Source organism: Bison bison, unplaced genomic scaffold (assembly GCF_000754665.1).
Source record: "Bison bison bison isolate TAMUID 2011002044 unplaced genomic scaffold, Bison_UMD1.0 scf7180017864338, whole genome shotgun sequence".
In the NCBI taxonomy this organism is placed as follows: Eukaryota; Metazoa; Chordata; class Mammalia; order Artiodactyla; family Bovidae; genus Bison; species Bison bison.
In genome coordinates, this window is record NW_011494910.1 from 757,707 (window position 1) to 770,023 (window position 12,317).

Below are 12,317 nucleotides of genomic sequence, written 5' to 3' on the forward strand. Positions count from 1 at the left end.
GGGTCCCCACTGTCTTGTACCTGAGCGGGGGGGAGCGGGACTGGCTGGCCAATGGCAGCGTGGGCGAGCCTGTGATTGAATGCCAGTTCGAGAAGGTCATCAGCATGGAGTACATGGTCTACTTCAACTTCTTCGTGTGGGTGCTGCCCCCGCTGCTGCTCATGGTCCTCATCTACATGGAGGTCTTCTATCTGATCCGCAAGCAGCTCAACAAGAAGGTGTCGGCCTCCTCCGGAGACCCGCAGAAGTACTATGGGAAGGAGCTGAAGATCGCCAAGTCGCTGGCCCTCATCCTCTTCCTCTTCGCCCTCAGCTGGCTGCCCTTGCACATCCTCAACTGCATCACCCTCTTCTGCCCTTCCTGCCACATGCCCAGGATCCTCATATACATCGCCATCTTCCTCTCACACGGCAACTCGGCCATGAACCCCATCGTCTACGCCTTCCGCATCCAGAAGTTTCGAGTGACCTTCCTTAAGATCTGGAATGACCACTTCCGCTGCCAGCCTGCGCCCCCCGTTGATGAGGATGCCCCAGCAGAGAGACCGGATGACTAGACTCCGCCCGCCACCCCCCCTTGCCCGCATCTGGGGTGTCTCAGCCCAGGGCTCCCCTCCCTGCTATCCCACTCGTCTCCCTGGTCTCTCCCTGCTGTGGGCTGTGGCTGTGACCCGCCCCTCACGGTCCTGGGGGAGGTTTGGGAGGTCAGTCTATGGGGAGAGAACCAGGTAACCTGAGGGAAAGAGGAAAGTGGCTTGGGCCTCCCCATCTGCCTGATCAACCCAAGGCAGCCCAGTGCCATGGCCTGAGTGGGCCTGAGACCCTGAGACTGCCGTGGGACCACGTAGGCCAGAAGAGCAAGCTCAGCTCCCACAGCAGGCAGGACAGCGGCTTGTCTGACAGGTGCTGGGATTGCAGCCCTGGGACCCAGCTTAAGAAGAGAAGCTCCCTGCCAAGACAGAGAGAAGGAGAGAAAGTGGATGTCCTGGCCTTGTTTTCTCTCCTGTTCTGCAGAAGAAGGTGGCCAGAGCCACTGACAGGCAGGAATCAAGGAGCCTTTAGTCCCCACCTCCCACAACCCTGTGTTCCTGACCATGATGCTTGCCAGGGTGCCTGCTCTCCTCGCCCCCGGGATTCCAAGGTTATACTTGTGAGAGGCAGAAAGAACGGGTCCAGAAATCATTTCCAGTGTTTGCTTCATTCTCCACTAGCCCTTGGTCCCTGAGTGGGAGCTCCATGCTCCCTGGAACTAGTGTGGAATGGCAGGTGTCGGCCTCAGACAGCCACGAGGCAGAAGCATTGAGCCCCGACTCTTGCCCTGAGCATCCCAAGTAAGAGAATGAAGCGTTGCGGCTTGTCATCTGGGCCACCAGCTCTACCAGCTCCTCCAGTCCTCTGTGCTGGGCACCCTCCTAGGTGACACCCCTCTTTGCTGCTTCTGGGGAACTCCAGACCTGTCAACTCTTGGGAACATGCTGCCTGCCTGGGGAGGAGACGAACAAGGGAAAGTGGGCTGCCATGGGCACCGTGGGATGAGTGTGACAGGCTGCTCAGGCCGGAGGAGATGCCCCTCTGGATTGTGTGGACAGGAAGGTCTTACCGGATTTTAAGTACCCTAAGCACCCCAGGCACTTAGTACTATATTCACGGGCTTTGAGGCTCTGTTGCAGAGTCTAGGCCTTTAGACTAGACCCTTCGGCAAGGGCCTACTCCTGGCCCAAACCAAAGCTCCTTATACAGAGGAGTGAGGGGCCAGGTTCTAAGTGTGAACAGCAACTCCAGGGCTGATTCCAGGCCCTTCCCTCTCTCAGGTGGAATGTCCCCTGGCTCCCAGGGAGGTCACTTGACTAATAAAAGACCGTCAACCCTCATGGAGAATGCACTCCACCACTGAGGGCAACAGGCAACCTCAACAGATAGAAATCAGTGGTGGTGTCTGGGGAGAAATGAAGGGAATCGGGAGGGCATGGAGGCGTTTGGAGCAAGGAGGGTTCCAGAGAAGGGTGTGTCTGTTCCTGTAGTTATCCTCTAAGGTCAGCAAACTGAATGTGAAACAAGATCCTAAAAGATCTCATATCTGGAAAACCCCCATGAGATCACGGGTCCCCTCCCACTGGACCTTCCTCACAGTGTCAGAGGTGGAGACTCCATCATGGGGACACATTCAGCCCACCCTCCTGGGGACACAGCGCCCGTCACGCTGACTCTCACTGTCACAGAGGCGCTGCAGCATAACACCAAACACCTTTATTCAAGTGCTTCCCGCCCAGCATACGACTCTTTGCAGGAGAGCTCCGATCTTTGCAACTTCCAGGGCTCCTGGTGTCTAGAAGCCTGTCCAGAGGCCTGCTAGGCCCACTCCCAGCGGAGGGACAGAGGCGAGGCAGGTACCAAGGAGCAAAGCCATCAACTGTCGCTGTGGGGTGAATACCTCGGGCCTCTGAGGCGCTTGATTCTGGGCCTGGCAGCCCTGACCCCTCAGGCCTGTGGCACCTGGCAAAGAGTGTTTCACGAGCCCCGCTGGTAGGCAGAGGTGGGAGACGTGCGCCTGCTGAAGAGATGATAAGGGGGAGAAGGCCTCCCTTCCCGGCCCCCCTCCCCTCAGGCCCTAGACCCGCAGCCCGGGCTCCAGCTCTGCCTCCCGCAGCTCTAGGATATACCCTCACCCGTCCAGAACCTCAGATCCACCTGGGAAGGGCAGTCAGGGCATGGTTGTTTCTGCTACTTTTCTGGCTGAGGAAATTATCCCACGGGGATGCCCCAGCCTAAGGTCATTCAGAGTCGGGACTAGACTCTGTCCTGTGCCCGTCCCCTGGATGCCCAAGCCTTCCAGGCCTTGCCAGCATCACCCTACTGTGCTCGGTCTCCAGAGCACCACCAGGACTGTGCAGGTATCTTGCCTGTGACTGCAGATTTATACTCAGAGCTGACTGCCACCCTCCCTTCTTAAGCCCACCCCTGCTCCAGGCCTCCACCCCCAGAGGCAGGAGAGGGGGTGCATGCAGTTACCTTTCTCCTCTTCACAGCTTCCACCAGAGGCTCCTCAGTGTGTGGCTGAGGCTGGGAGAGACCTGAAGGTTAGAGCTCAGGGAGGGGCGGGTGTCTGCTGGGGACCCAAGTGCAGGGTGGGAGGTAGTGAGTCTCAAGCCCTCACCCAGTGAGCCGTGTGTCTGAGAGGCAGACTCCAGCCCTCCTTTTCCCACATTTGGAAAGTCCTCCTGAGAGCCTGACTTCTATCTTTACTTCCTCATCTTGCCTTGATTTTCAGCGCTCAGCCTCATCTAGTCCAGCAGGAGAAAAGATGGCTTCTCCTGGTCTCCCATGCATCAGAAGATTCCTAAAAAGCAGCCTCTCTCAGGCCTCACCTTTCACCTCCAGCCGGCAGTCCACAGACGCCTCCCCCAGCACATTGATGGCCTTGCAGGTGTAAACTCCGGAATCGAAGGGGCTGGGTTTCCGGATCTCTAGGGTGCAGACACCCTGCTCAGAGAGAGCTCGGTATTTGGGATCACCCTGGATGTCCATCTTGTTTTTCATCCAGATGATCTTGGGCTGGGGGGCAAGGTCAGAGAGAGCTGGGAAGGGTGTGGGCCAGGATGAAGCCCCCGAAGGCCACCCTCAGGCTTAGGCAGAGTTGTCTGGAAAGATTCTTCACCTCACCTTGGGTGAAGCTCGGACACTGCAGGAGAGCTGTGTGCTGTAGCCGGGGGTGGAGGTGTGGTCAGCCAGGGGCTGAGTGAACGAGGGGGCTTCTGAGAAGTCTCGCTCAACAAAGCTTTTAGGTTTGGCAACAATATCTGGTTTCAGAGGAGAAAGAGGGGATGAGTTTGAGGTTACAGGACGAGACCTCTTAAGACTGACCTCATCTGTTTTCCTGAAATAATCACTATAGCTTACACCTAGGTATCCCATTTAATCTACACAGCATTCCTTTGGAAGGGTACGTTTATCACCCCAGCTAACAGATGGAAAACTAAGACCCTTCATGGATGAGGGACTTGCCAATCTCACACAGTGAGTTTGTGGCTTAAGAGGTGGAAGGCCACGTGCTGGTCGTGGCTCTTTGAGCAGACAGCCAGTGGTCTGGAGGAAGGCTGAGGGCAGGCGACAGCCCACTTCACCCCGCCTCCACCTCTGGAGCCCCATGGCAGGACCCCAGGCTCCTGAGATCTTTGGGAAGCCAGGCACAGCCAACATGCAGGAGCAAAGACAGAGTATCTCAGAGAGGCAGAGGAAAGCCAAAACCATGGCTGGGCGAGTCACAGGGAGGCAGGGAGGGGGGTGGCTGACTGAGGGTGGGGACTAAAACCCAGCAAGTCCACATGTTATTTCTCTTTGTCTTTGGAGACTTTACTGGCTTTCTATTTTTAAACAAAACCTTTTTCCTAATTCTGTGCAACTTAGGCTGGTGTTTAAAAGAGTGTGCTTTCTGTGGCCCACACGGACTGTGTGGGGCCCTTAGGCCCAACGTCCAGGTGACACACAAGGTGACAGGGAGAAAGGACCGGGAATTTCACATTTGACGCAAGAGGACAATGTGTCTATGTAGAAACAGTAAATAACCATATCTCTGTTGTCCATCTACGTGGTGCTATATTAGGGTTGGGAGTTTGCTTTTAGCAAACTCGCCAGTCTACCTAACCACACACACTGTCCTTCAGAGTGGTTCTCTTGGGACGCTGTACATGAGACCCAGTGACTGCTATGATGTTGGCAACCACATGGCATCTTTAGCATAAGTGCAGTCTCCCAAGGGGTGCTGCTCATTTGCGTGGTTTACTCTGATGTGTTTGTTACGATCAGTCAACCACATCCATCTTTTACAGTCACTCTGTGAATGTGTGTGTCTGCATAGCGGTGGCCTGGGTGTGGAGAAGCAGCCAAAGTTCTGGCAAGTGGACTCCCGTGAGATGCACCCAGGGAGGGGTGCTGACACTCCAAGGCATGGAAGAGACGGGCATGGTGATGCCTGGCTTGCTTTCTGGTCTTGGACCCAGACCTACCTGTCTTTACGATGTGGGCGAGCTCCTTGGTGACAGCTGCTGAGGCGCTGAGTCCACACAGGTTTTCTGAGAAAACTCGGAAGGAGTAGGAGTTGCCCACGATGAGGTCGGAGACAGTGCAGCTGGTGGGGTGGCAGCGCTCGAGCACTGTGAACCATTGCTGCAAGAGCCCGGCCCAGCTGTCCTCATTCCCCATGCCCTCGCCCTCCCTGCGCCCCCTGGGGCCTTCTCCTCTGAGGGGCTTGGAGTGCGGAGGAGCAACTCCTGGGAGAAGGCGACCTCTCTGGGGACCTCAGAGAATTCTAGAACCTTACTGGTCCAAGTGTGGCCAGATGACCTGCAAAGAATCACCTGGGACCTTCAGAGACGTGTAGGATCTCAGTCCCCACCTCAGACCCACTGAATTAAGACCTGCATTTTAGCAAAATTCCTAGGTAATTCACATGTACATTACATTTTCAGAAGCACTGCTTTAGAGCTTGAAGGGCCCCAGAGAACAGTCCTTGCAGTCTTCAGAAGGAAACTGAAGTCCAGAGTTTAAAGAGATTTGCCAAAACCCACACAGCGAGTCAGGATGGCAGTGGGCAGACCAGAAGGCCTCAGTTCCTGTACTCTCTGTGGACAGGCCTTCCCCACCACCTCGGCCACTTCCTCTCCCCCAGAGCCACCTCTAGTCAGACCCTCCTCCCTAACACCCTGCTCGAACAGGCCTCACCCCTGTCTTTTTGTCTGCCTTCTGCACCGTGTAGCCCAGGAGCTCTGTGTTGCCTGTGTCCTGGGGCGGTGTCCACTCGAGGGTAGCGTTGCAGTTCCAGACATCCAGCAATCTGATACTCCTGGGGGGTCCAGGTTTCTCTGCAGGACCACAGAGTAAGGAGGAGGGCTGGGCTCGCAGCAACCCCTCCCTCAACACGATCGGGCTCCTATCGCTCTCTCTTGGCCTGACCCCCCTGACCATCAGTCCTGGGGCAGGGGAACCTCAGCCCTTGCCTCCCCCGGTCCCATACCAATCACCAGGATGTTGATGGCTGCCTTGGCCTCCAGGCCTTTCAGCTGCACAGTGAGCTCATAGCAGCCTGAGTCAGAGCGCTGGGCGGAGCGGATGAAGAGGATGGAGTCCTGGTCCCCAGTGCGCACGCTCACCCGCTGGCTGTCCAGGGCATGACCGTTGTGGGTCCACAAAGCCTGAGGCTTGGGATTCCCCTGGGAGGGAGAAACTCTGAATGGGAGCAGAAGGTGGCAGGCCCCCACCACCGCTCCAGGGTTCTCTGGAGCTGTGCTCAAGGGAGCTGGCCGCACCAGCCTTGCCTAGGAAGGGCAGCAGCGGCTAGAGCCACCGGTGTTTCCTAGACCCCCCTCCCCGGTTGTCCAGCCGGCCCCGGGGCCACCTGTCCTATTCGCCAGCTGGAGAATCGACTGAGTCACGCGCATCTTGATGGATGGGTCTCAGCAGACCTCCAAGGGAACCCTGACATTTTCTGGGCTCCTCCGATACACCTCAGGCGGGGCCCTGTATTTCCACCCATGCTCTTACCCTGGGAGGGAGGCATACCCACCTGGAAGGGGATTTGCAGGTTAATCGACTCTCCCACCTGGCGAATGTAGGTCTGACGAAGGTGGCGGGGAACACGGATCTTGGGGGCCTCTGCATTAGAACCAGAGTCTAGGCTTAGCACAGCAGGGGGGCTGCTGAGAGGCTTCTGCGGCAGGGGACGGGACAAACAGTGAGGCTGCGCCCCGCAGGAGGGCTCCTGGGATGCTCTGAGACTGCCTCCTTGTGGGCAGGGCAAAGCTAACTCCCCAGATTCAGGGGCCAGAATCCCCTGAGGCCCTTGGGGAGTTGAGAGACAGGAGGTTCCAGGAGGGCAGGACCTCCACGGTGTGAACTGGTAGGCATCCTAGGCACTCCCTTGGTGCTCCAACCCTGCCAGGCTGGGATTTGCCCTGCAGCCCTGGCATTCCTGGACTCCAGATGGGCCCTGCTGGCTCCCGGGCTCCCCCTGGTGGGCAGTGAGTGTGCACCTGTCGCCTGCATTCCCAAGAAGGATGGCCAACTGTCTCCTTCCTAATGCCTCTGCCCTTCTGCCTCGCACCAGCCCAGGCCTTCAGAGACGCCCCGTGAGACCCATTTGCACACTGTTCTGTCCCCAGTCCAGGTGAGAGAACTGGGGTCTTTCCCTTGCTAAAGGGAGCCAGAGCAGGCATACCCACTTCCTTCTCTTTTCCCTCCCACTACCTTTCAGTCTGCGGTTGGGAGGTCCTTCCTGACACCTTACTTCCGACCCGTGCTCCAGTGGAGAACCACATTCCTGACCATCACCTCATCAGGTGCAACCACTGAAGCTGTTGGGCATTCCACGGGGAGCTGCAACACCCTCGCAACTCTCTGCCTAGGCGGGGTGGGGGTGGGGGTGGCTGAGGCCCCTCAGTGACAAACAGGTGGCAGCAGGTGGTTAGTGGCGTGCAGGGCGGAGAGGCAGGGGACAGTGAGAAGGAACACGGTGTCTCTGAGGACTAGCTGCGCAGGCACTTGGCCCTGGGAGCACCCGGGGTGGAATGTTCCAGAGGCAGCTGCAGGGGGCCAGGAATGCTTGGCAGCTCCAGGTGGCTGAAGAGGGACAGCTGAGCAGCTGAGGACTCTAGACAGGGTCCCCACCCTGCCCTGCCCCTAAGAAGGGCCTGGCTGCTCCCTGTTTATTCACAACCTCCTCCTGCCCGCTTCTCTCCAGGAAATCCCCTTCTTTCCTGCCAAAGGAATTTTAATGGAGTAGTGGGTGCCGAGTCTAGCCGACTCCTCCAACGTTAGGCCTTGAAGTCGAAGGTCCTGGCCCCAACAAGCTCTCAGAGTCCAAACTCCTTGTGCCATCAGGGAGGGTCCAGGATGCCTGCCAACGCCCCCTTCCCAACCAGGAGGTCTCCCCACCACTTCCAGGCTAGAATCACACTGAGCTGCCAGGTGGGACCATGTCTCACCCAGACTCAAAGGATGGACATGCCCTCTGGTTTTGAAATTCACCAGAAAAGATTGCTTGCCACCTGGTGGGACAGGAATGGTCCTCTGTGGGAGTCAGTTCTGGAACTGCCACTAATAGTTTGGGTGACCTCAAGGGAGTCCTGGGGTGTCTTGGCTTGGATGGACCAGCCATGACAATCTATAATTCTATATTGCCTAGCCCTGTGGTTCCCACATTTCTCAGGCCTTAAAGCTGGAAAGTATTTCCTTGAATCCAAACTTGACTCCCTTCTGTGGCCATGAAGCCCCCTCTTTCTGGTGGCCTTGTCCAGAGCTGCGGGGTGCCCCTCTGCCTCTGGGAGAGAGGAGGGCAGGACAAGCAGGAAGGTGGAGCAGACCTTGGGCCACCTGCTGGCCCATGTCTCTTGTCACTCTGGGGCTCTGGGCTGTCCCCAGAGACCTTGGATCAGACCAAATGACTCACTGCCATTAACAGACTGAAACCCGACCAGCCTTGGGAGGGGAGCAAGGGTAGGCTTGAGGCTAATGCACCCTACAAATAGAAATCTTAGCAAGGAGACAGCAGCTGGCCTCCCAGGTTTCCAGTTCAGCACTGGCCTCTGGGGATGGAGAAACTTTCACAGGTCTTTTGCAGGGTGTTCGTCTTCTTTCCACTAGGGACTTGGTACAGTAAGAGGCAAACAAAGATTTTTCTCTGTTCCAAAACCTTTGGGAGAATCTGGAACCCAGGTCATATGAAATGAGCAGAAAATGAGCTTCTATGGCTGCTGAAGGGATTACGATTAGATAGGAAGAATGAAATGACTCTTAAGTGTTGGGACTCTGAGCAGGTGACCAGGGCAGCGTGAGCTTTCGTTTCTGGGGGTCGGGAAGCCCTTCCTCCAATGCTTGCAAGCCGGACCACCCAGAAAATTGACCTCTTTGACCTCCAGAGACTCCTTGCTGCTGAGGAACCTGGAACTTTCTTAAGGCAAGATGGCGCCAGCAGGTGGCTTGTGCACGTGAGTGTGGGGAAGCGACTCTATCCATTGGCCTCCTTTTCTCCATCCATTAGCTAAGATGCCTGGGAAGGACTGGGGAGCAGGGATGGGCTTTACCGATGGTCTCCTGGATGTGGATGAGCCGCTCCAGCACCGCCGGTGGGCCAGCCCCTGCAGAGCTCACTGCAGCCACGCGCACGAAGAACTTGTCACCTACAGCCAGGTTCCGCAAGGTCTGCTGGGTCACCATCATGGGCCGGGCATTCACAGGCACCCAGTCCAAGGCTGAGAGGAATGAAGACAGTACAAGGTCCTGCCTGGCCCCATGGCCGCCGGCACCCTTTCTCAGTGGGGCTTCCCTTCTCACTGACGGTCTGGGGAAGCTGGCCTCCCTTTCCGGGCCTTATTTTCCTTCTGCTGTCCCTCCTTGACTTCTCATGTATCAAATGGCATCAAAGACACCTTGTGTCAGAACCTTTGAGTGGTGGCCAGAAACGGGTTTCCTGAAGCCCAGAGAGGCTTGGACACGTTCACCAAGTCACACAGCAAGGCGGAGGCAAAGGCAGGAGCCAGACTGAACTTGCCCGCCGCGGAGGTGGACAAGACGGCAGCGGACAAGATGGCGGCATCAGGAGTTTGGCCACAGCCCCGCTCCTTCTCCTCACTGTCTCTTGTTCTAACTTAGCCCTCTCCCTCAGCTTCTTTACAAACAGGGTCCTCTGAGACTCAGGACCTCCTTAATTCTTACAGAGGAGAACCGCAGTGTCTACTCAGAGGCTTCCTGAAGCTGGAGGACAAGGCACCTGCTGAGGCCCCTTGGATGCCCTCCTGCTTTCAGAGATGTGTAGGTGAGCAAGACGCTGTCCATGAGGCTTAAGCAGACTGCCTCCACTCCCGCTCTGCGTCTCCCTCTGTTCTGACTCAACTGCAGAGTCTGGGGGCTTGTCCCTTCTGCCCCCCAGGCCCACCTCCCCTCCGTATATGAGGGCTTAACCCGGAGCTCACCTCCCTCTCGACGGAGTTCCAGCACATAGCCCTGAAGCCCCAGCCTCCCCAGCCTCTCTGGAGGCTCCCAGCTCACAGTCACCGAGCTGTCACTCACATCCTCCACGGCCAGCAGCAGCGGGGCACTGGGGACATCTGAGGGAGAAGCAGGGGGCGGTGAAGGGGTTTGCAGCCGAGACCTCGCCCCCCACCGCTCCCTGCCATGACTGCCTCCCCCCTCCGCCCACCCCAGCTCTCATCACCTTCACGTGGAAGTGCAGGGTCAGTGGCTGCAGGGCCTGCGGGGGCTGCAGAGGCTGCGGGGTCAGGAGGCTGAAGGGCAGACTCCTGTGGGTCAGAAGCCTGCTGTCCCCCGGGAGCCTGCTCCCCCTCAGGAGCCTGCGGAGCTGCCGTGTCTCCAAAGGGCTCTGTAAGGGGCACATGTGCAGACTCAGAGGTGGTCTCCTCCAGACCACAGGCAGGGGCCTCCGAGGTGGCTTTTTCTGTCATTGCAGTGCCCGCTGGAGGGTCAAGCTGGAGTGTGCAGGGATTAGCACTGGAGGAGCTGTGCTTCCAGGGTGCCTGGGACTACCTAGGTTCAGTCTTATATAGTCAGGGGGCTGCCCCACCCCCAAGCAAATGTTCCCAGCTGTGGGGTCAGGTCAGGCAGGGGGACTGAAGGGAGAGGGAGGCGCATAGGCCAGGAATAGCTCTGGGGGAGGAACTGCAAGGGTCCCTTGAGGAGCACACAACCTCGTCCATCATCCCGATTGAATCTTAGAGACAGGGTTCTTGTGCCCAGATGGGAGGAGGGCACAGATCAGTGAGATGGGACATTGCCAGGAGGCTGTGCCAGGGGTCAGGGCATTGGGAACCAGAGCTTCCATCTGGATAATGAACCCAGATCAGGCTCTGTGTGTTTGGCCTCTGTGGGGCCACTTGTGCTCAGGGCTTCTCGGCTTGGGTGCACACAGCCTGCAACAGCCTTCTCTTAGAGCACTCCCAACTGTGTTCCTGGGCTCCCACACTCCCCTAGCCCTCACATTCCCTGGGAATTTTCACTTGGGCTGTATGAGGCTGAGGGCCTAGAGAGGGAGGGAGCTGAGATGCCCAAAGTGGGCTGGATTGCAGGAAGTCTTCTAACAATGGGACCCCAGGAAGGGAGTCCAAGGCCCCAGGTTACCCAGCCTCTCAAATTCCTGCTCTGGACCTCAGTTTCCTTGTCTGTTACAGAGGACACTATGACAGTCCCCTAGCCCTTGGGGTGAAATCAAGTCGTAAGACAGATCTGGAAGCGATCTTGGAGGAGGACAGCACTCAGAGACTTCTAGAGTCCTCGAAGCAGAACATGGCATGGACATTTGTGTGCCACGGGGGAAATGAGGCAGGTATGGCCAGATTTCTAGTCACTGAGTCATTCATCCAATAAAACATTAAGATTTGTTGCTGGCGGGAGTGTAGATGGGAGCAATCTCTTTGAAAAAAGTGAGATGGTATCTAGTCAAACTGAAAGTGTGTGACCGAGCAGTTACAGTCCTAGAAACATGCATGTAAACATTCACAGCAGCATTGTGTATAACATTAAAGTTGGAGAACACAGCTCTGCCTCAACAGAGGAATGCATAAATAAGTGACGTATATGTGCACCTATAAACCAAAAGTGGAATAAAATGAGCAAACTTCAGCTACTCGGTTGATCTAACAGACATAACAGGGAGCGAAAGAAGCTGGGCACAGAGAGTGATGCGACCTCATTCATACTCAATTCAAACACGGGCAGCACCAGCTCTCTTCTTCAGGGGGCATCTTTAGGTGATAAGACCACAAAAGAAGGCAAGGAAGATTAGGATAGTGCTTGCCTCTGGGTGGAGGGACAGAGATATGGAGTTTCAGAGGCACAAATGAGGTCTTGTTTCCTGTCCTGAGTAGTAGTTATACAGCCTTTCACTATATAGTAATTCTTTAAATTAAAAAAAAGAAAATACATTCTGTGCACTCTTCAGCATGTATGATATATCCTACCATTTTAAAATCAATGCCCGTGTAATTTATTTCAAGCCATCAGTCGCGTTCACACTCTGCCCCTTCCCCAGCGCTGAGGGCACAGGAGTGTGGTGGCCACGTCCCATGGTGGCTGTCCTTGTTGGGAAAGGCAGTGGAGGGCCTCAGGAGCCTCTTCATCCTGCCCTGCTTGGGTGCCCGAGCCCTCTGCTGGATGAGTCAGAGTCCTGCCGGGCGGGATTTAGGTCCGGAGACCCGATCCCCATCCCTGGGCTCTGACTCTGCAGCTATAAGTGAATGTGACTAACTCTGTGGGACCCTGAGTCAGCCCTGCAGAGCCTGTCCCAGGATGGGGGAAGGGTGGCCGGGGGAGAG

At 56.6% G+C, this 12,317-nt stretch overlaps 2 protein-coding genes across 4 annotated transcripts in view; one reads left to right on the top strand and one right to left on the bottom strand.

Moving 5' to 3' along the window:
- ADORA1 (adenosine A1 receptor) overlaps positions 1-1,911 on the top strand; it is a 41,462-nt gene extending 39,551 nt beyond the window's left edge. Inside the window, exon 4 of the mRNA XM_010854117.1 lies at positions 26-1,911. Coding sequence (XP_010852419.1) covers positions 26-557 — 532 coding nt within the window. The 3' untranslated portion in view covers positions 558-1,911. The remainder of the gene's footprint in view (positions 1-25) is intronic.
- Positions 1,912-2,122: 211 nt separating this feature from the next.
- MYBPH (myosin binding protein H) lies at positions 2,123-11,627 on the bottom strand. Of its 3 annotated transcripts, none has more exons than XM_010854118.1 (11): positions 10,205-11,627; positions 9,963-10,097; positions 9,075-9,242; positions 6,560-6,648; positions 6,011-6,206; positions 5,719-5,858; positions 5,004-5,163; positions 3,661-3,797; positions 3,366-3,552; positions 3,010-3,060; positions 2,123-2,551 (listed from the first exon to the last, which is right to left on the bottom strand). In XM_010854118.1, exons 1-10 carry the CDS (start codon positions 10,449-10,451, stop codon positions 3,044-3,046), a joined length of 1,476 nt encoding a protein of 491 aa, XP_010852420.1. In that variant the 5' UTR covers positions 10,452-11,627; the 3' UTR covers positions 2,123-2,551; positions 3,010-3,043. The 3 variants fall into 3 exon arrangements, with proteins under 3 accessions (XP_010852420.1, XP_010852422.1, XP_010852421.1); XM_010854120.1 differs by having other exon boundaries at positions 2,233-2,493; XM_010854119.1 differs by having other exon boundaries at positions 2,233-2,548.
- Between the last annotated feature and the right edge of the window lie 690 nt (positions 11,628-12,317).

Coding starts and splice junctions, on each gene's coding strand:
- MYBPH (XM_010854118.1), bottom strand. CDS start 10,451: ATGACAGAAAAAGCCACCTCGGAGGCCCCTGCCTGTGGTCTGGAGGAG. Junction 9,243..9,962: donor GGAACTCCGTCGAGAGGGAG/GTGAGCTCCGGG, acceptor CATTCCTCTCAG/CCTTGGACTGGGTGCCTGTG. Junction 6,207..6,559: donor ACCTGCAAATCCCCTTCCAG/GTGGGTATGCCT, acceptor TCTCCCTCCCAG/GGGAATCCCAAGCCTCAGGC.